This window comes from Gouania willdenowi, chromosome 1 (assembly GCF_900634775.1).
Source record: "Gouania willdenowi chromosome 1, fGouWil2.1, whole genome shotgun sequence".
Taxonomy (NCBI): domain Eukaryota; kingdom Metazoa; phylum Chordata; class Actinopteri; order Blenniiformes; family Gobiesocidae; genus Gouania; species Gouania willdenowi.
In genome coordinates, this window is record NC_041044.1 from 8,928,773 (window position 1) to 8,952,267 (window position 23,495).

At 39.9% G+C, this 23,495-nt stretch overlaps 1 protein-coding gene across 2 annotated transcripts in view; it reads right to left on the reverse strand.

Annotated features, from left to right (window-relative positions):
• Positions 1 to 15,322: 15,322 nt before the first annotated feature.
• The window catches only part of zbtb45 (zinc finger and BTB domain containing 45), a 29,545-nt gene continuing 21,372 nt past the window's right edge, over positions 15,323 to 23,495 (reverse strand). For both annotated transcript variants that reach the window (XM_028450850.1, XM_028450859.1), the window contains exon 6: positions 15,323 to 20,492. In XM_028450850.1, coding sequence (XP_028306651.1) covers positions 20,074 to 20,492 — 419 coding nt within the window. In that variant the 3' untranslated portion in view covers positions 15,323 to 20,073. The remainder of the gene's footprint in view (positions 20,493 to 23,495) is intronic.

Consider the following 23,495-nt stretch of genomic DNA (forward strand, 5'->3'; position numbering starts at 1 on the left):
AATGGGAAAAACACGAAAAAAGTTATGATTTAAAATTATGATTTAATTTAATTTAATTTAATATTTTGTGTTGTTTTTATTTTGTGTTGTATATTTGTGATGTTTGTTATTTAAGTCGCTTTTTTAATGATATTGCAAAGGCACTTCAGGTCAAGGGACTTTTGGATTTCAGTTGTTTTTTGTTACGTTTTGTTAAGAAAAAGTTATTTAAGAGGGATTGTATTGTACAAATCGTTATGTTACAGTTTCCTTTACCACTTTGAATGAAGGAATTAGCCAAGAGTATTTTTCCAAATAAATATTGCTAAACAAGAAACTTTAATTGCATTCAACTTTTCTTCTTCTGTCCATCTGCAAGCACTACCACCAACACTTCTCTTTGGCGTCTGTAAGCAAAGTAAATCAGTAACATCTGTCGTCTTCCCCTGGTGACCCCATAGTGGGCTTTTCTATGCCAACACTGTTGCCTGCTACCACAAGCTGAAAGTGTCTCCCTGGAGACGAGAGAGGGGCCTATTCATAAAAGTACAATGTCCCTACATTAGATTTATCACTCCCATTTCCCCTCCTTAAGAGGTACTCAGGTAATTCATGGTTCTAAAGCTCTGGTCACTGGAGAGTGATGCCTCCCGTACATAACACATTTTAGTTTTGAGTCGTCATTTTGCCTTCCAGCCAAAGAAAAAAAAAAAAAAAAACTCCAATGGTTCTTTTCAACTAATCAAAAAAGCTTTTCTTCTTCAAAGCAGTCATTGCAACATAAAACACAATCTGTTTAGTTGCCATCTCTTCAAATTCCTCCCAGTTTTCAGTGTTTAATTGCCTCACAAAGACATGGGTTGTGTTCAGCCTTAAATAACTGTAAATCATCAGCACTGCTTAAAGTTGGCCTCTAGAGGTGTTTGGGGTCTGGCAGCAGAATTCAACAGACAATGATGGAATTGACAATGGCACACACAAAAAGCCACCCTCGGGACAGCATGTGTGTCCCTCGGCATGCTGGGAGAAAAAAGTAACAGGAACAGATGTTGTTGAGTAACAGATGCCTTCTGGCCAGAGTTCAGCCTCGACCAGGCAGATTTTCAAAGAGTTCGAGCAGCAAAGAGAAAAAAGATTAACTATGAGCTGTCGAGACAGCACAGCTTTTACATTGTCTTCCTGGTGAATTAGCTTTTGAGAAATGGTGCTATTAGGAAAACAGAAATAAACCCAAACAAAGCAAATACTACGTCCAATCTGCTACATTATGGCTCTAAACAACTGGCTTTCTACCTTTCAAAGAAACATTATAATTGCAGTTTTGATCTTGAAAATTCAAAAAGAACCAATCAGGTGATGTTGTCCAGTTTCCAAATGGTGCCTAAATTGTGTATATTACGTAAACTGGAGTTTCAGAATTGGCAGTAGGAGTGACAGGGTGTACATGTTATCCCTGAAAGAGACTGGCCTCTTATTAAGGCTGTGCTCTGTCTTTGTCAGAGGCTGATAAAGACTCTTGTGACCCTGAACAGGATTATTCAGGTATAGTTTGTTTCATTCAGTGATGTGCCGTGACCACTAGGGTTGGGTAGGCAGTTGCAAATCGAGACCACCAATGACAATTTCAGATGTTGCTGCTGGCAAGTGTTGATTCAATTCAAATCAATTTTATTTGTATAAAGCAATTTCCAACAAAGTCATCTCAATGCGCTCATCAAAATATAAAATTCATAATAAGAAAGAAAAAACCCAACAAGATCCACATGAACAAGCATTTAGCCATTTGACAAAATCAACGTCGTAAAACACCATTATTTAATATAGCCTCCATACTCTCCCAACAAGATATATCTCATGACAAGGCAGCGCATCCGTTGTTTGTGTTGGAAACACAGAAACATGGAGAAAAAGACAACAACTCGGAACAGCCTCAGCGAGGAGCATCCACGAAGCCAATCCTTCCTTTTGTTCCATTCACTGTGGAAAGTATGAAACATTTTCTGACCTTCCCTTTGATGAAGGTCTGGTAACTCAGGTGTTGGTCTCCCATCTTTTAAAAGCTGTTGTTTTTCCTCAAAAGAAAGTTTATCTGTCCTCTCTGGAGCTGTCATCCTGCCTGTAGTGTTATCCCGCCCACTAGCTAGCGTACGTAGCAGCAGCGGTCACATGGCATTGATTCATTAATGTACTGTGAACTTACGTACAGCATTTAGCATAGTGCGGCTACGTCCAAAGGCAGCTCTCTACGCTGCCTTTGGACATAAATGGTTGTCATCTTGGGTACCTGACTGCACATGTGCAAACACGTAAAAACACGCAATCGGAATGGAGGCAGAGGAGCAACGTGCCTTTGGGAGGGGGCGTGGCCACCCTCTGCCTTACAGCGGAGTGAGACTGTGCAGCTGTTCCAGGAAATAGCGCTGTTTAGTAATTTGGGCTATGAAATGCAGAAAATGCAGACACTTTCAAACTTATAGGTACTGTAGGCTATTGGAAATGGAAAAAAAAATAATGCATAATTATATTATAATTAAAACAAATAATCAAAAATATCAATTCACCCTTGGGTAGACACTGCCTACCTTGCCTACCCTGGCGGCACGTCACTGGTTTCATTGCTACATTCTTAAAAAAAAAAAAAGGAAAAAAAAGTATAAAACAGTTCGACAAGCTGTCAACCAAAAATAGACCAATCAAAAATAATGAGAACATTGTGATTTGTATAAAATGCCTTCAATGGTTTTAGTCAACATTTTTAAGTTAATTCTGGGTCACCACAAAGTACATCATTGTGAAGTGGTGCTTCATGACTCAATATACATAATACATTAAATATAGCTGGCTACATGGTTTCTACAGGATTTATTGGAAAGACTGGAATCAGCTTTCAAAAGTCTAAAACTACTTAAGTCAGTACAGCAGGGTAATAACTGAGAGTGCACGTGCCCATATGCTTGTGAACTAGGCAGTAGTCCTCAAGTCTTATGGGCCAGGGACCACTTTTACACCACTCAATGTTTCCACAGACCAAAGGGAGGATCTGAGTGAAGAGCTAAGCATGCTTCCAGATACTTCTTTTTATTTCTCTTTCATAGACAATATTTCTGTGGGTAGACGTTAGTTGGTGGGCACAGGAGGAGGTGTGTGCCTTTCAGGTTTTTACGTGGACCAGGGGTATTGACAAAAGATGCACACATTTCCTTAAATTGGTTGATACTCTATAAAACCGATCTTTTCTATCTCCGCAAAGATCAACCACTGTCCCCTTCTGCTGGAAGATGACTGACAGGTCCGCCCCAAGGTCATGTGCACATGCGTCTGCTACACGGGTTAACAATAACAGTCAACCGGAGCACGGTCAACCTAAAATGTCGGCAGTTTGACATTTTCCATTTTCTACTTTTCACTCCATCCACTACCGGGGTTTCCCCCTCTCCTTCTGGGTTGCAGAATTATGACATTATTGCATTATAATGACATAAAGGTCAAACAGAGTGCGACCTGGCCGTTCTGACAGCAGTCGCATTGCAAAATATCAGATACGTATCAGATTTATATCCACATATGAAAGTGGCCTGGGTCGGATTTGAAAAAATCGGAATTGTACTGTTCAATTAGACATGAAAAAAATCTGATATGTTGTGGCGGTTTGGATGAATGAGACAGAGTCAAGCTTTAGGGTTTCTGGTCAGATGCAGACACAAGGTTTATTAGGTCAAAGGGTTTTGGGGAACAGAACATTCTGGGATCTCAGAAGTTAACATGCCTTCAGCGTGTGTGCCTCAGTGAATCCGCTACTGTTCAGTACTCTGTGTCATATATGTTGCTGAAAACCATAATCATTACAGAGCAGAGCCTCCTCAGTCAGGAAAACACCAGTAAATTCATAGTTGCTACAAACTCAATAGATTTGAAGTGTGTCGACATGTATAAACATATTCAAATGGAAATATTGATCAAATGTGATCATTTTTGATGGCCAAACATCTTTTTGGTGAATTTCCAAGGTAAAAATGAGCAAACAGTAACACACACGTTAAACATGCTGCAGCACGTGTACTGACTAAAACTAGGAGAAGAGATCACATTACTCCTGTATTAGCCTCTCTGCATTGGCTTCCCATAAAATATAGAATAGTGTTACGGCAGAATTTACGGTTGACCTCATTTAGTGACATGATTCATTGCTCTGGTTGAATGATGGAATCCAGGAGAAGCATTGATGATTTTATATAAAAAGTTTATTCTATTGCTAAGTAAAAAGGTACAAGATGGAACAAAGTGAAACAAAATTAGCGTCCGTCCAGGCGGACGTCCGAAGGAAGTGCCGCGCCCCCGCTCCAACAGTTTCAAAGCTTAAGCTTTTTATACAGATAAGAAAAGGTCCCAACAGTGAGAGACAAAAGGGAGGGAGTCAGATGCCCATTGTGGCAATGTTGGAGGATGATGAAGATGTTATGAGAAGGTTTGGCTCCAGTCTTTATCTGTCTTGATAAGTGTGTGCGTCAGTGTATGTCTGCATGTGAGCAGAGATTCTGGCTTGGCAGAGACTGTGCTGCACTGAGAATAATACGATCTGTACTGTTTAATCATGATTCAGCTGTTCAAAAGTGTAAAGATTAATGGAGTCGTCATGTATTAAAACATGACAAATTGTACACATGAACATACATTTGAGGATATGATGATGAATATAAAAATGACCATAACATTCCCCACTTTTGGTCGCATCAACGACCAAATCAAGAAACAAAATTATTATATTCCACCTTTGCTGTCTGTCAGGGTTAACCATTAGCATCGTTATTGTCATACATTGGATATATTCTTCTTTTGTGAGGCACAGATATATCAAGAAAAATGTGGAAATAAACCTTAAAAAAAAACTTCATCATTATTATCAATGGCATGAATCATCAAAAATCATCCTTTATTACATCTAGATAAGCAAAAATCATCATTTGCATCAAGGACATCACTCGTCTTCATCGGCTGAGTTCAGTGGTAACTGGGGTAACCAATAGCATCATGAGTGAAGAACCTTGAGTATTTTCCTCAATCGTAGCAGAAGGGTTTATGACTGTATTCCTGCAGCTAGGTGTGAGGTTGTCCTCCCTCAACCTAGCTATGAGCATTTGGTGTGGCTTATAAACAAAGCTAGGCCCTTGTTCTAGAGCGTTTTCTTGTGTGTGTCTCAGTGGCCTTGTCGGTTCCCCCTTCATTGTTCGGTCAGCCTCCGTCTCAGCATCAGCTGGTGTCGGCAATCATCTTGGATCCATGTTGCCTGCTCCGCGACCTTCACTGCCGTGTGGGTCGTTCGTTTCCGGTCGGCGTTGTAGATGATTGGTTGTTGTCTGAGGAAGGGTAGTCTCCACACACCTGGCAACCTCTCTTGGGATCGGAAGGTACCTGAACAGAAGAGGGGGAAAAACACCGAAACAGAACTCTTGGGATTGGCTGGTACCTGAACACAGGCGCGATCCCACTACTGAGGCTTTAGCTGGTACCTGGTACCTGGTAGGCTTTAGCTGGTACCTGGACAGAAAAAAGGGGGGGGGAAAAAACAAAACAGAACAAAACAAAACAAAATAAAATAAAACGAAATGAAATAAAATAAAATAAAATAAAATAAAATAAAATAAAATAAAATAAAATAAAATAGAATAAACTAGAATAGAAGTTTAGGGGTGTTAGGTTTAGTTAACTAACTAAATGAATAGTTAGTATGGCCAGGAAGGCAGAGACAGGTCAGAGGTCAGGATCTGAGAGCTTTTCAGATCCTAAAAGGTGCTGCTGCACAATCACACAATGGTTAGGTGTGGGTTAGTGAGCTTTTAGCCATGCTAGCTCTGTAGCCCATTCGCACGCGAGTGGGAAAATATGAGGCTGAAAGAAAAGCAGGAAGTATTAATTCGATTTTCTTTTCCTGGAGTAAGGAGAAGCATAGCTGGAGTTGCAGTGATTATCTGTGGTACATCTACTTAGCTGGTGAGAAGCAACAATTTGAGAACCACTGTTTACAAGGGCATGCAAGTCGGACGGAGAAGGACATGCAAGTCAGACGGAGAAGTGTGGAGTGTGATTACATGTCTTCTCAAGATGAATACATACAATTGGGAGACATGGAGATGTGAGAAAGCTAAATGAGTTTAACCAAATAAATAAATAATGTTATTTATTTATTTAAATTGTTTGTTTCATTTTTCGTTGCTATCTCTTATTTGTGAAGGAGAAATCTTATTCTATCCTTTATTTATTCTGAATAATGTTAACACTCCACACCTATTCACATAGCCTAATTCTTTTATAGAGCTGAATTTGTCAGTTCATTTATTTCATTCATTTCCCTCATAATTATTATTTGAGATGTAATTTACTTAATTTTGAAGGTCAATTGGTGGCAAAAGCGTCTCCTATTCTGTGTCTGAACCAGAGTTTAGCAAGATTATTGGCCCTTTAAGGTTAGACAGAATTAAAGTTAAGTTGAGTCGAACAATCATATTGTCTTTTGCTCTCTGTATTTATCCCATTCGTAGGGGTGACGAGCCCCAGCACGGTTTGGAGAGCTTCCTTAAATGCTTGGAAGTTACTTAACTTTAAACTATCTCTTATTTCAATCAATTATCAAGATTTTCAGGAGGACCCTTTTTTAAATCTCAGGCGACCCAGATTGGGCCACCAACCCAATGTTGAGAACACTTAATTTTTCCCTTAAAAGTGTCTAAACCCAGTGAAGGTGTTTTATGGTCTTGCACGCTAAGTGCTGGTGGAACAAGAAGAAAATAGTTGGAGGGTTTGAGGTATATTTTCCTATGATAAAATATAAATCAAAAATCAGAGGGACATTGGTCCCTCCCTTCCCTTTTTTACATAAGAATACATTTGGATTCTTAAAACCATATGATAAATATCATTGGAAAATCACTTATCTGATCATTTTGGATGTGTCTCCGTTTTCCTCTCTCTTGTGTCCGCCTGCCTTTGTGCCCTCCAACCTCCTCGACCTCCTTCTCCTCAGCCTTAAAAGGTCAAAGCCAGGGTCAACTGTACGCTCCCTTTGGAAATTTGAAGATCTGTCCCCACTTTTGCAGTTGGATTGGAAGTCTCTGTAGTCTCTGGAATAGATATTATGTTAGAACATCCACAATATGTCATATTGTCACGTGTCTATTTCTATTTCCCCTTTGCTTCCCAGTTACAGTTATGGACAATACTTCCCTTTAATTCTCATCCTCCATCATAAGAGCAGTGACCAGGCATGGCGGCGAAGAGGTAGGATCGGAGTCGAGAAGGCGGTGGCATTTTCTGTTAGGAAACACTCAGAAACAGAAAGAGAGGAAAACATTAAGACTTAAATGAATAATTTAAAATATCTCTTTTCTTTAGTTGGATCTGATTCGTCTCCTTTGAGTATACAGCCAGCGACCTGTATTTTGGAAAAAGCTACACAACAACAACAACTAAGACGAAGACATAGACAAGTGCACACCACAACGAGTATACACATATAACAACAAAAAACATGGACACTGAACATGAACAGTAAGGTCAGTCAAGGTCAAAGCCAGTCATTCCACTGAAAGTGGTATCATATATAAAAAACGTCGTTTGGTGTTTTTAAACACCCAGAAAAAACCTTTAAATCCTGGTAACTTTTTAGAAGGCCCAAGGCCTAAAACCATAATTTTTTAACAAGCAGCAGTGTTTTCTGAACACCCCACTACATAATTGGCAAAAACAGGGAGAAGATCTAGTGCATCAAAACCCAGGAGGAAAGGAAGGTGAAACAGAGGAACATGTGTAGTCAAACAGCCATTCATCGGTCAATCACTCAATGACACGTCCACGGCACATTCGCACTCACAACACGGTTCTCTCAGGCATACGTAACGTGTCATCATTCAGTCATTCATGCACCGCACACGTTCATGCCTCAATTTTCACGTCCATTCATTCACAAGGTTTTGTTGCATAGTGTCTAAGTAGAATATAGGTCTCATCTAACCCACCAGTGGCGATAGCCAGTCCACCTTCTCTCTCGGGGTCAATGAGCTCTTATTGCCCCCTCATGCTTGGCAACCTTTTAGTGTTAATTAATTGCTTTTTACTGGTATCGTCTGATTACTAAGAGGTACGCTCCTTTTTACTTCCGCCTTGGCGGAGTCTACACTTAGAGTATTGTCCCTTGCAGTACTGACAGTCTACTAGCTGCTGATCAGGCAGAAATCGCACGGCCATGCACAATAACCAAACTCAACCCCGGTACCCAACCTGGGGGAAACTCAACCGCTGTCCATCTCCAGAAATGTAAAAAAGAATCTCTGAATCAGCAGGAAACTCAACCACCGCTCTTGAAAAATAAAAGTTTGGGAATAACTCAACCACCATAAACTCCAGAAGTCTAAGAAAAAACCTCTGAATTGGCAGGAAACTCAACCTCGGTCTGCAACCTGAGGGAAACTCAACTGTCAGAACTTTCTGGGCACCTCTAATATCACTCAACATTGAACGGAGCACGCAACCTCTAATAACCCTCACTCTAAGGGAACGTAGAAATTTGTTCAGAACGGTATTCGGTTACCAAGCATGTATCAAATCAGGTGGACCGCTATCCCCCAAAGAGCGCTTTCCCTAGCAAGGTTTATCCTTTTTCTGCACATTAAACCAGGACTTCTTGTTTGAAAAGTAATTGCCTATGTACTCATAGCAACTAATGGGACATTTTTTTCTCAGGAAAAAATTTGGTACCCCCCCCTGCTGTCGAGTGGCTTTGGGCCGGCAAGACAGTACGACGCGCAAAATGAAAACAATGAATGTTGAACTAGGCTGTCTGTCGCAAGCAGCTTCAAAAAGGGTAAGGTACAGATTGTTTACGAGGGTATCGGTCAAAAAATGTCAAAATGTAAACTTGGTTAAGGCTGCAGTCCTCAATCTCTGTCTCAATTTTCCTGAAATTGAGTAAAAACAAAAGAGAAAAAGAAGAATCGTTCAGAAATAACAAAGGAGAAAAATGTGTGAGCTCAAAAAAAAAATCATGGCCAATAAAAATTAAAACTTCAGCTCCAAAAGCTGAGGCAACAGAGGGCTCTTTCTTCAGCGGATGTAACCATATCTTGCATTGTGGGGGCCTCCCCTCAATCAAGAAAATAAATGAAAGAAAAGCAAACAAAAACAACCTTATCAGTAACACTATTTTCTTCCCCTTTGTTCTTTTCTCATAAAGGCAACAGCAGTGTAAATAAATGAGCAACATAATGAATAAAAGCAAAGATAAATGATGGGCACACTTGATCTCATGTGGCAAACTGTGTTTCTCATAGTTATGAATGTGGGTGTGTGACTGTATGTCTGCATGTCTGCGTGTGAGAGAATAAATGAAAACAAAATAATCTAGTGCACAGTCAGAAGATAGAGGGGTTAGTATTGTGCGAAGGAGAAGCTTGTTGGCTATTTGCTAGTTGTCCCCCTCCATGCCAAAGTTCAAGGCTAAAGTGATTTAGCACTACCACCAAAGGCTGTGGTGGACTTCTTGTGGCTTGGTATCCTTGTGGCTTTTGAAACAGTGTCTTTTTTTGGTGAAGATATCCAGCAGACGTGTGACCAGTCTGCAGTTGCTGCCCATCATTCAGGCAGTAGTCGTGGCGTTTAACTCGCAACTCATTGGTGGGGGAGTGTCCAATCACTCCGACGCCCACAGGTTCTCAGTCTTTGATGATGGGGCAGGATGTGTTAATCCAGCATTGGCATGCGGCCCATTCATAGACGATGAAGAGTTGACTTGGGACTGAGCGAGTTATTTCAGCATTGCTTTGCTGAATGGGAGTTGAGTCCTTGAGTCCTGAAAGGTCACACACCTTTGATTGTCCATTTCCTTCTGATGCTTGGTCCTTTGAATGATGTTGACATTTCATTAGCGTAAGAGTTGAAGGTGATTTCATTCTTTCATTGAAGATGTCGTTTCTTCAGGGGACAACCACAAAGCCAACAGAAACTGACAATTAAATAATAAAAAAAAAATGATAATGATGGTAACAGTAATATTAAAATAAAATGAAATACTGTATTCATCTGTGTGTGTGTGTTTGAGTGTGTGTTGCCCATCAAACATGAAATCAAAATAAAATTTAAAATTAAAATAAAAATAGTGTCTGTGTGTAATGGCACTATTCTATCGGCAGGGGAGAAGTGAGAAATCACAATGTTGTGTCACAAGTGTGTAGTGCACTAAACTGGCCAGTGAGGGGCGCCACCTCTCTCTCTTGGGATGGGTGTGGCTGTGCGTGTGCGTGCGCCCGTGCGTGTGTGTGTGTGTGTGTGTGTGTGTGTGTGTGTGTGTTCACACGTCTGTTCTGAGAGAAAAAAAAAACAAAAAAAACCCAAAGCCACAGCAGCTCACTGCGAGAGAACAACAAAACAAAAAAACCCAAAGCCGGCTCTCTCCAAAATGAGAGCCTTAAAGCCAAACAACTACAAAAAAAAGAAGTAAAACTCACTGAAGCATGATCTGAGTTCACATCATACCAAGATTGTATATGCGTATGCTATATTATTTGTTTATTGGATTCTTCATCTGTTTGATTCACAGAAACACAATTTAGGTTAGATTTAGGGTTTTAATCTTTCGGTACAGAGGTGAACTCAGATCATGGCACCGCTGGGATGTTTTGGAAACCTTGTTGCCCGTCTATCTATGGTCAGGACCTCACAGGCTGTCTGTGGGTGTCCGAACAAAACCAAAGTAAATAATGACCAGCCGTATTTTATGCCTAAACAAAATATCCGAGCCCGAAGAAAACCAGAGAGAACCTACAGCATTAAAAAGCAACCATTTGAGCCCTTCTCATGGCTATTCACTGCGTCAAAACACAGAACAGCTGAGGATCAAAATCAAAGCTCAAAGCTGAAAATCAATACAATGCTTGACTGGTTCCAAAAAAAATCAACACAGAGCAAATATATATGTAAATGAAAATTTATACATATATGTTTATAAAGGCAGCTTTACCTTAGTCCGAATTGGTGTTTGAGGTTCAAGCGATGGTTTGTGCTCCAGTCTCTGTCCGAGGGCGGACCACCGCGGGCCAGCCCCGGGGCTTCAAATGTGTCGACCCAGTGCTGGTCCACGATCGACGCCCCACAGAGCAGAAGATGGATTCAGTTCGTCGACGCCAATTGTTACGGCAGAATTTACGGTTGACCTCATTTAGTGACATGATTCATTGCTCTGGTTGAATGATGGAATCCAGGAGAAGCATTGATGATTTTATATAAAAAGTTTATTCTATTGCTAAGTAAAAAGGTACAAGATGGAACAAAGTGAAACAAAATTAGCGTCCGTCCAGGCGGACGTCCGAAGGAAGTGCCGCGCCCCCGCTCCAACAGTTTCAAAGCTTAAGCTTTTTATACAGATAAGAAAAGGTCCCAACAGTGAGAGACAAAAGGGAGGGAGTCAGATGCCCATTGTGGCAATGTTGGAGGATGATGAAGATGTTATGAGAAGGTTTGGCTCCAGTCTTTATCTGTCTTGATAAGTGTGTGCGTCAGTGTATGTCTGCATGTGAGCAGAGATTCTGGCTTGGCAGAGACTGTGCTGCACTGAGAATAATACGATCTGTACTGTTTAATCATGATTCAGCTGTTCAAAAGTGTAAAGATTAATGGAGTCGTCATGTATTAAAACATGACAAATTGTACACATGAACATACATTTGAGGATATGATGATGAATATAAAAATGACCATAACAATAGAATTCAAGATTCTTCTTCTCACTTATAAAGCCCTAAATGGACAGGCACCAGTCTATCTCAAGGAGCTTGTAGTGCCATACAATCCCCCCAGAACACTACGCTCTCAAAATGCTGGACTACTCGTTGTTCCATTTGTCTCTAAAAGTAGTATAGGAGGAAGAGCTTTCAGTTATCAGGCCCCACTTCTCTGGAACCATCTACCAACCACGGTTCGGGGGGCAGACACCCTCTCTAACTTTAAGGTTAGGCTCAAAACATTCCTCTTTGGTAAAGCTTTTAGTTAGGAACCAGCTCATAGCTCATAATTAAGATGCAATAGGCATAGACTGCCGGGGGGGGGTCTGGCATGCTCGGTTGGAGAGAGGTTGGAGAGGGCGTTAAGAGAGAGGTCATTTAGGCTAGAGAGGGACCGGAGAGGGTCCCATTCCTCTCTCAAACACTCCCTCTATGTCTGCTTCTTCCCTTATGTGTTTGCTCCTGTACTCCTTCTGGCTTTTGTCTTGCAGGTCCGTGGGATCCTTAGTGTGGAGTTACAGAGTCTCAACAACTCTGTCTCCACCCTTTCCTCTGCACACACCCAACACAGCATAACGTGGATGGCTGTTCATCATAGGAATGGGATCCACACAAGGTTCCTGCTGCTTAACAGAAGGTTTTCCTTGCCGCCATGATGAATTCATGTTGGGTGTGGGAAACATATGTATGTGTATATACGTATATATGCATATGTGTGTATCCATAAAATGAAGAGTCCGTCCTTAAGACTGCTCTACTGTAAAGTGCCTTGAGATACCATTGGTTATGATTTGGCGCTATACAAATAAAGATTGATTGAGATTGATTGAAATATCTAACTGATAACTGAATGGTTAACCATCTAAATCAGTGATATATAGTTTTAGAAACAAAATCTTAACTTGCCACGTGGCAATTCGATTGGATGCCCCATTTGTCATACATGACAAGTGACCTTTGGAAGTTAAGGTAGAGCTCTGTTATGTTTTGGCTGACAAGTTTATCTACAAATGCAGTTTTTAGGCCGGGCTATCGGACTCAAAACTCCACTCACTTTGTTCTTCTTCTTGTTGTTGTTGTGTACACTAGTTCAAATCGCTACTCCTTCATTATTCGTGAACGGATCGGGCTGAAATTTGGTAGGTATAATCTATGGATGTGTACGCATCGATGCCCTGAGCACGATTTTCGATTCAGGGCCCAGAGAGACCTCAAGGGGCCCCAAAAATTCAGTTGATTTCTCATTTATTTGTGAGTCAACTATTATGATGGTTGGTGATACCGAATCATTGGCACATACTAATATATAAATGGGGCCCATTACCCTGTAGTGTAACGTGGGCTCCAGGTGAAACCCCGGGGGCCCCATTCTTCAAATGGCGTTAGTTCTCGTTAGATCGGTATGCAGTTTGGTATGAATACTCTATGAATGAATATGATGACACCCAAAACCTCCCCCCCCCAATTTACTGTCATTTCCAAATTTCTGGGAACATAATCGTGTGATATATCGTTCCAAAGGTAATTCAACGTAGATTATGATTATACCTCAAGGGGCCCCAAAAGAAAAAAAAAATAAAGTTGATTTCCCATTTATTTGCGAGTCAACTATTATGACAGTTGGTGGTACCGAATCATTGACACATACCAATATATGAATGAGGCCCATTACTCCGTATATGCCACGGGGGCGCAATGACTACTCCTCTGCTAATGCTCATTGAATCGGACTGTAATTTGACATGGAGATTCGATGAGCAGATGTCAAGAGCCTCTCGGAGACCTTTTTGAAAGTGTGGGGTAGCACCCCCTTTTCCGGTAATTCCTAAATTTATTGGAACACAGTCGAGTGATAAATCGTTTCAAAGGTAATTCAACGTAGCATACAGGGCTAAAGACTGCGACCAAAATGGTTGCATATGCGAGTATATTTTCAGTGTGTGCGAGTGAAAATTTTATCTGGTCGCATCCGTGCGAGTATGGTGACCATATTTTGGACAGAGCGGCTGAAATCCCACAGAGTAGACTTCTTTCTTTCTCTCTCCGTGCTGCGGGTGAGGTGCGTGCTCACACAACTTGTCTGAGTGTAATGCAACGGTGAATATCCCGAGTATAAACACAAATGCACTCCTTCGGAGTGTGCGTGGTCCGCGAACGGAGCCAGGCATAACGAGCCCATCACTGAGTGCGCGCTCACATTGAGGGCATAAAAAGGAAGAACGTACCGAGCGCAACGATAGAGCGTACACGCTCATCAGAACCAGCATGGACTATGATGCTAGGACAGATGTTTAGCTGTGGTTCTCTCAGAGCAGGGGTCTCCAACCTGCGGCTCTGGAGCCTAATGTGGCCCTTTGACTCTTATGCAACTGCTCCCTATAGTTTAAAAAAAATTAAAAATAAATATTTAAATAGTTTTTTTTTACAGAGGCTATTAATGATTAATGACAAATAAAATCAAGATATAACAATTTGTTAACCTAAAATAAATCACATAGTGCAATGACTCAGCACCTTCCTACTTCACCTCCAGCAAAATCTACAGATTATCAACTTTCCTTCACCTGTGGCTAACCTTAAGTTTTAAATCCCTGGTAAGACAACTAAACCAACAAAAAAGTATAGTGGTAGCAAATAGAGATTTTAATTGTGTGGGAACAGATTCATTTAACCACCAATGTGCAGGTTAAATCTGCATGTTTTATGTGTGGCAGAAATGAGCAGTTATCATGTGTTGACCACATGATCATGTGTTATCAAATTCAAGTTACTTTTTGTAGACTTTCAAATACAATAATTTAAAAAAAAAATCTTCTCTATATAACATTGTGTTCATGTAAACTGAGATGTGTAAGAATTGAAGATGCAAGATACTGTTTTATTTCTTGATGTCAATTTAATTTAATTTTAAACTGTTTTTAAGTTTCCATTTACATGTTCAATATAAAATCAAATCAAATTAAATCAAACATTATTCTACATAATTTTAACTGTATAGAATTTAATACACTGTATTGTCTTCATTGAGAGGGTATTTTTTCGGCTCCATGAGGACTTTAATCCAGGTGAGATGAGGCAAAATGGTTCCTTGTAGAGTAAAGGTTGCAGACCCCTACAAACACCTACTGTTAAGTTAATTCAAGTACAGCCTTTAAACAAAATTTTAAAAAAAAAACAGAATACATGTAACCTGTTGTTATGCTTTGCTGTTATTTAAAAAAAAAATTATGTCTTCTTTTAAAATTATATAAAATAAATGACCTGTTATTTCAGCCACTGCTTGTCGCAGAAAAACCTAACATTGTCACTAAAACCTGAAAATATTTTGCAAATATCTAAAGTCATCAAAACTACGGTACGCCAGTTAAGTCAACTATTCATCAGCATGCATGGCTATGCTGTACACCCCCAAATTCTGTGCTGGTGCGACCAACTGTAAAAACCGAGTCATTTCACTGAATTCTCAGGAATGTGGTACGTGCTATTCTACGGGTCCGGCCGTAGTTCATCAGAACTTGTTGAAGAAATAATTTCAAATAAACCTTCACATGAAAGAATTGAAACATTGAACAAGCAGCTGGCCTGAAGCCATAGAAGACTTTTATTTGGAGAAAGATCTTTAAAATCACTCATTTTTAAAATTCAATTAATTCATTGAGTACAACATCTACATTCTCAGAAAAACTTTAAAATCATGCCTTTAGTCTTTCGCAACATAAAAGATGTAGCATTACAATGACAAAGTGATTTTTTTTCTTTTATAAAATGACATTTTAACCTCTGTTAAAGAAACAATGATGTAACATAAAAGAAGCAATTATCATCCCTCTCAATAAAACAAGTGAAAAAGAAAAGAGAGGCAGAACACAGTAGGTTACAATGAGCTGACATGGCTTGAAAGCACACATAATACAGTACTGTACAAGGGTCCGCCTCAGACAAAATGCACCAAAGTCACTGTCACTGCTGAGGAGAGATCAAACATGTGAAAGAGCTAAACACTGCTTATTTACCAAACCCAGACCACGGCATGGTTGTTGGCAACTGGTAAATGAGGTAACGTTTTTTTTTTTGTTTTTTTAAAAAAAGCACCAAGGGTTTGGCCTTTGAATGGTTTTTATAGCTTATAACAAACAGCAACTTGGAGGAAAACTACTATAACCTTTGCTTATCCCCTAGCAATATTATTGGAGAATATTGGAGAACTACTGAGGTACAGAGGCCAACAAACTCACCTTGCCAGGCCTGTTTAGTACAATAAGCAGTCATTTTTCTGTAATAAAGAAGGACATTTCATGTCAGTATTTAGAGTGAGATCTATGCAGGTAAGACTTTAATCTATGTCCTGCCTGGATTCACCTTTAATCTTTTTTTTTTTTTTTTTTTTTTTTTAAAGTGATTTTTTTTTTCTTTCTTTCTTAAAATGTCTAATCGCTCACAAAGTTCATTAACTCAAAAACGCCTCATTTCTCATTCAGGTCCACTTAAAAAATCTTGGCCATCAGAAGGCTTTTACAAAGCTTAAGTCAAGATACCAAGTATTATAAGATGCTGCTACGAACAAACATCGAGGGAAAAGCAGCAAAAATCAGGGACACGAGGGTCTTTTTTTAAAGATCACCTTCAAAAATATAAAACAATCTTCGGCCAAATACTTTAGGGGACAACAACATCTAGGTCTAAGTAATATGATGTGCAAAATCAATTGTGCATAGAGATCAAATTGTAATAAATATTAAAGTGATAATTAACATTATCACAAGTTTGACTATGTCAAAACTTGAAGGGGTGATTGATTGTACAATTAATGATTAATTTAGTTTGACTAAAACATTAAAAAGGGTTTTTAATAGTGCTCTTAGAAAAGCTTTTAAGTAACAAACATTTCCCAGTTATTATTAACAGGAGCCCGAAGACAAACACAACAAAACCCGCAATAAAAAAATCCTGAAAATATTTGTCATTGATTTGTCATAGGTATTCATCAAAGCTCCACCTCCCACTGAATGGTTCTTTCACTTCAGATCATTTTTTCTTTTTCTACATTTCCATGTAATTTCTGCACCAAAAAAATCACGTGAGCAACAAAGAACAAACTGAGCATTAGAATGATGTACAGGGACTTTACACAGAAGTACTTTAGCTAGCTTCTAAAACTCAAAACCAATTCATTTTATTTTCATCCTTTCTTCATTTGATGTAGCTTAAAAGATGTGAAGCATAATGCCTGTCTTTGGACCACCGAGGTAATTGTAGGTGTGTGTGTGTGTGTGTGTGTAAAACATGCTGAAATGTTCTCCAAACATTTCATAAGAGGAAAAAAAGTGTCCGTCTGAGCCGTTCTGGCTCGTTCTGGTTCGAGGTATATGATCCTGGGGCCGAGCGGTGGCACCTGTGGAAAATGTTTCAAAGCGGTCTGATAGATGATGGTGAAGTTCATTCATGCTGCTGAGTTTCAGCCAACACCCCCCCCCCCGTCCCCCCACCCAGTCTTTTTCTGCTTTGACCGTTTTGTTGATTAATCAACAACCTTCTTTCATTCCTATTCTCTTTTGGATCAAATTAAATTGTATTCACCTTCAATTCACTCAATTCAAAAAGTGCCTTTAAAAAGGTTCGACATTCAAAACTCAAAAATGTTTAAAGGGGATTCTTTAAGGTGCATTTACATTAATAGGTAAGCACTAGTTTCATTTTCCTTTAAAGTCTGACTGAATAAATGGGAATGCTCTAAGAATTGGGAATGCCAAGTGGATGTCACATTGTACCACTAATCTTTGGAAGCCAACACTACTAAAACTACAACAATGATTTCAGGTCAACTAATCAATTAGTGGATATTTTCAGTCTGATCATAGTCTGTTAGTTACATGAACTTATAATCTTTGAAGTTTGTAAAGTTTGAACAGTATCATTAGTGCAAACAATTAAGGCTGAACACAATAATGGACTGTGTCAAATATCTGTGCATGTTTTTTGTGGAGCTTGTGTAATTTTAATGTCATTTTCCTCACCTTCCATGTGAAGACTCTTAATAACTGGCTCCTCTCTGTTTCTCTCCCTCATTCCTAACAGTGTGCTGTATAACAAGCTGCTGTGTCTGGAGCCGTAACTCTCTCCACTCCTTAGTTCAAACAACAGACAGAAGCTCATGTATTGACCAATCACATGTAGCTAAAAAACCAAAACAAATCAGCTCCCAAATGGTGTCTTTACTTTCACCTATCCCAGAATCTGAAGTTTTAACATTTAATCTGGTACGCATTAGATATTTTGTGTGAGCATGAGCCCTGCTTATGTGCACCCCAGCTTATAGCACTAATATACATTTGAACTAAGGAGTTTCTTCCACTAACAGGCTGAAGACATACCGAAGGAAATGGAGAGTTTAATTTACACATTTCTTTGTCAGGATAGACCAAAATGGACAGCGACAGAAGATGTTGTACCCTTCTCTCCAATATTCTGCTTGGAACATTAAACTTCCTACATGAGGTTTAAAATTTGGGGTGTCACTTTAACACGTTAATTGTGATTAATTAATTATATGAGAAAATAATGCACTAAAAAAATTAATTGAGTTAATCACTTTTTTTTGTGCACCAAACAGAGCGGAACCTTTCTTCTATTACCCGTAATAGTGATGCATCGGTTACAACGGTAGAACATTAGGGGTCTTTGAGCGTGTTCAGTTTTCGTTTAAAAAACACAACAAGTGGAAAAATAAAGCCCAGTTGTGTGCAAATTATGCAAGAAAGAGGTCCTCTAGCCTCCAGCGGAGCTCTTCCACCCCAATGCTAACTATGTAGCAGCTAGCACCCACTGCGGTCCTTCGGACGCTACACTAGACCGAGTGGTTAGGACACACTGGATAAGATGACACAGTTCAGAGCCAGAATGAATAAGTCAATGAGTGACAAATGAACAAAGCGAGTGGATAAATGATTGTAGTGGACAGTCGACCACTCTCACGAAAGTGGATGTGGGCGGGGTTACTACGAGAAGCGACTTTATTTTGTGATGAACAATGTTATTTTTGATGTGCTAATTTACAGCACTGTGATTAATGGGTCTATTTTATTTATTTTATATTATCTGAAGGAGAGAAAAAGACAACAAGTTCGGTGTTCATTAATTGTATTGCTCAGAAAAGTGTTCTTACTGTTTATGATGTGCTAACTTACAGTATAGCACTACATACAAACCTGATGTTTGATTTCATCAATATTTCCCCGATGGTCTAAACTAAAGGTGTCAGCAGCCCTTGGAACGGGTCTTACATACAGACATTGACACCTACAGTGTCAATGTCATGTGACACAGGAAGACAAAACATAAACACACGTGCTCCTCCTGAACCTCTGCTTAGAAAACGCTTTAGCGCTCAGATGTATTGAAATTCAGCCCAAATGGCCCAAAATTGCATGATTCTTTATTTATAGATAATCAGATTTTACCAACAAAACCTGTTGACATTATTAAGCGCAGTCATGTGAGTGAAAGTAAATAAACCAATGGCACAAATGTCCTTCAAACTTTACAACTACAAAGGTGCTAAGTCAATGCATAAAAAAAACTGTGTTTGAATGGTAGTTTTTGCTTTATTGTTCCCTCATAACTTTCCTAAAAGCCATGGGAACCCTTTAGAATTTAAGGTTGATAGAAGAATGAGGTTATTGGGAAGTCCAAATAGGTTTACTCATTAGTTTTTAAACACCTTTAAACCTTAAAAAAAAGTAACTGAAGTTGAATCATATGAATTGAATGTGAACCAAACTTTAACGTTTACCAACATATCTTACCCTTCCTGCATTTCCTTTTAACAATAGTCAAAACCCCTCCACCTAGTGACATATTTACCCACTCCCAAACTGTGCACTGTCTTCCTAACCTCTTTGGTGACTCTCAGTTCTTTTTAAAACAGGGTTCCTACACAATGTTACAAAATTCAAGACTTTTTTTTTGGATGGCTACTTAAAGCGTATGATCATTAGCGATGTTGCTTTATAGCTTACGATTAGTCGTCACAGTAACAAACATTACAACACACTAAAAGACAACTATTTAAAAAGGGGTTTCTACAGAGAAAACCTTTTTTTTTTACTCCCAAGGTTTCCCAGGATTTTTGTGCAATTTCAAAACACCTCATCAATATTTTTTTTCTGTAAAGGCCCTTATTGCCCTGTGTAGGAACCCTGATTGAAGGTGGCTTTTATGATAATAAGGGAAGCTGCGAGTGCTAATCCCAACAAACAAGATCAACAAGGCTGTTAGGACCAAATAAATGTTGGTTTTAGGAATGGGCTCGCTATCCTCTTTCTCTCCCTGCCTAGGTGGAGGAAGCTCCATGAGTGGGCATGTTGGCCATGCTGCCAACCATGCCAGTCGCACCAGCCATACCTGAGGGCCCTCCCATTGCTGGAGGGCTGTGCTTGGTAGGTGAGGTCATGTCGGCTCCACGCCCCTGCCCCTGGCCTGGGGTCTGGGGGGCATGGTGGGTGTGCTGCAGGGTGTGGCGCTCCAGCAGGGTGCGGTGGGTGAAGGCCCGGTGGCACACGTTGCACTGGAAGGTGCGTTCAGCACGGTGAGTGCGCATGTGCACGTTGAGCGAGCTTTTCTGGGTGAAGCGTTTGCCGCACATGGTGCACTGGAAGGCTCTGACGCCGGTGTGCACCACCATGTGCTTGAGGAGGTAGTCCCGCAGGGAGAAGGAGCGCCAACAGATTGAGCACTGATGAGGTTTCTGACCTGGAGACACGAGCAGGCAAAGAAACCAAAATTCAAATCATGACATCAGTCAAAATAATTTCTTCAGTTGGAGGCTAAACAAGATGCTATGAAATGACGACACGTGATTCAACATCAAACCCTCTGGTCTTGTTTTAACAGAAATAAAAAATCATTTACCGAGTCTTAATGAATAGGGTATGACAGTGTAACAAGCTGCAGTGACTTTCTTACTGTGAGCAGTAGGCTTACAATATTATATGTTCTGCATTTTATGCAATTAATGTGATCAGCTGGAATGTCTTAATTTGTTGATCCGATCAATGACGTCATTGTCGTGATGGAACTTTCTGTAGATGCTTCCATTGCATTGTTTTGTCTCAATTAATCCAAAGACGTTCCATATCAATGACATGTTTGCTCTACGTGACACGGTTTTATAGTAATTAATTTGCATCTGTCGGTCGGAGCGAAGCGTTGGGCATGGTCTGCTTCCTGAGTCTACCGGCAATGAAAGCGGAGTTAGCATCTGTTGTTTGCGTCTCTGTGTACCAGAACTAGTTTTGTTTATTCAGGCAGTGCAGCCGCAGGGTGAAGAAGAGCCTGATTAAAGAGCAGACAGCAGATCGAGGCGGTTCTTATATTTCTGTCCATTTCAGGAGGTTGGTGGACACAGGCGTGTGTTTGTGCGCCCCACCTCCACTATGCACCTGTGAAAGGGGAAATCGCCTTCTCCACTTCCTCACAGTCACAAGGATGCATCTATAGGTACCAAAACATGGTACAGGTACAGGTTGATTTTACGTAAATCTGCACCAGGTAGTCCAAAGGAATTCGGTCAATACTTAAAAAAGTACAAAATTCGGTTCCCATCCCTCCTCATATAATCGGATTGGTGATCATTTTCTTAAACTCACTGATTGTTGATCGGCCAAAAAAAACATGATGGTGTAAAGCCCAGTGTGCAGCTTCCTGCTGTGACTACAACAAAAACAAAGCTGTTTAGAGAAACTTGTTTTACTATCAGTTACAAAAAATAAGTAATGGAAAACAACTTTAATTAGAAGATGATACAATACCACCATATCTGTTAAAGTAGCACTGCCAGTCATATTCGTTCTAGTGCCGCGGTTCACGATTCTTTTAGTAATACATTAATTGATTAATCGTATTACAGAAATCTACCTTTTATAGTTTTTATTGCTTCTATTGTTATTCCAAAACTAATAGATTTGTGACGAAAAAAATCTTCAATGTATAAAAAAGTATAGAGGGGACAAGGAGGAGAGACTCAAAGTAGGAATTGTAAAGGATGGGGAAGAGTTGATTACTTTAGAGAGTGTGAGATGTGATGTTATAGTTGTGCATATTGTGCTTATTGTGTTGTGTAATCAAGCCAGTCTGGTGACAGGTGTGAAACTTAGGTATGATGGTGGTGGCTGTGAACAGAGGGAAGGAGTGAGTGCTTATACCTAAAACAGGTATTCGGGATCATTGTGTCTAAGGTTAAGCCCAGTACGAGTTTTATCCCACAGCCCAAAACCTGCCAGTGCATCGTAGACCAATGTATGTGCAAGGACCACTACTGCAAACCCAAGCGCTGCCCCGGGCCCGAAGATGCAGCCAGGCCAGCAGAAAGAGCGGGGGCCAGGGAGCCCCAGGCAGCCCCCCCACGGCCGAGCAGCCCCGCAGACGCCCCCAAGATCCCAAGAGAGAGGCAGCCACATACAAACCCGAAAAGCCCCAAGGAGTCGAGGATCCGCCACTGACCCCCAACCCCAAGGCCCCCCGCCAACATCCCGGAAGGTTATGTTTTACCTTCCGTTTATCTGTCAGTGTGCTAGCAAGATAACTTGAAAAGTTATGAACAGATTTGAATGGAATTTTCAGGAAAATAAATAAATGGGACAAGGAACAGGTGATTACATTTTAATGGTATTCTGGCAACCAAAAAAAAAAAAAAAAAAATATATATATATATATATATATATATATCCCATTCATTTTCTCATCCACACTGTGGAAGTTTTTGCTGATGATGTCAGGTTCTCTCAGAGTCAACAGATCAATGTTGACAGGTAGTCATGGTAACACAGCTCAATGTTGATCATGGTAATCCTGAGTTTACCATGTTACCGTGACCGGAGCGTGTTCGCTGAGCTTGAGCTGCTTGGCGGATGTCTGCTCCAAGTGCTTTTCTAGTTTTTAAATGTAATCTAATTGACATACTAACAGTAAATGTATTTTCATCTTTGACTCTTATTTAGATATATAACTAGATGTAACAATTAATCGTAAGGCAGTTAAAAATCAATTCATAGGTATCACGGTTCACATCGATGCTCTGAAAATTTAATCGCAGTACTTTTTTAAACATCGGGGGGCGCTATATATCCTTCTCATCTAAAAGTGTAGGCTGCGGGTGGAATCTGCTACTACTTTCTTTCTGGCCGCCTTCTACTCTTAAACAGGTTCATAAATGATTCCTTACCCCTTTAGCGCCAAAAGAATATCTGTAATATTACGTGAATATCTGTAAAAGTCACGTTTTTCTATTAGCTCTGTCGGCTACCATAACATCTCTTCTTCACTGCAAGGATATCTGCATGCCAACCGACCACTGGGTTACCAGCGCCCTCTGCTGGTCCAAACTAATATCTGACGTAAATACAGTGCAGACTGTTTTTTTTTTTAAATGTCCAATTGTTAAGGCACAAAATACATTTTCAGTTGCACTTTTAAAAAGAAAAGGAACTATTATGCAGTTTTGCATTTTTTATTATAGAACCAGAAATTAAATTATTAGACTATAGTGTCGGGCTGTAATGAGTTCGGGCTTAAAAAAAAAAAAAATAAACAAAAAGTATGATATCGCACAGACCCATCGCCGCTCTACTAATTTTATGAACTGTGTTGATCAACTATTCATTTTATGTCCAAAACAGAAATGACAGAAACAATTACATTAGTAAAGAGATAATCTCTTCTTAAAGTAATTTCTCCCTGTAATCATTAAAGTAATTC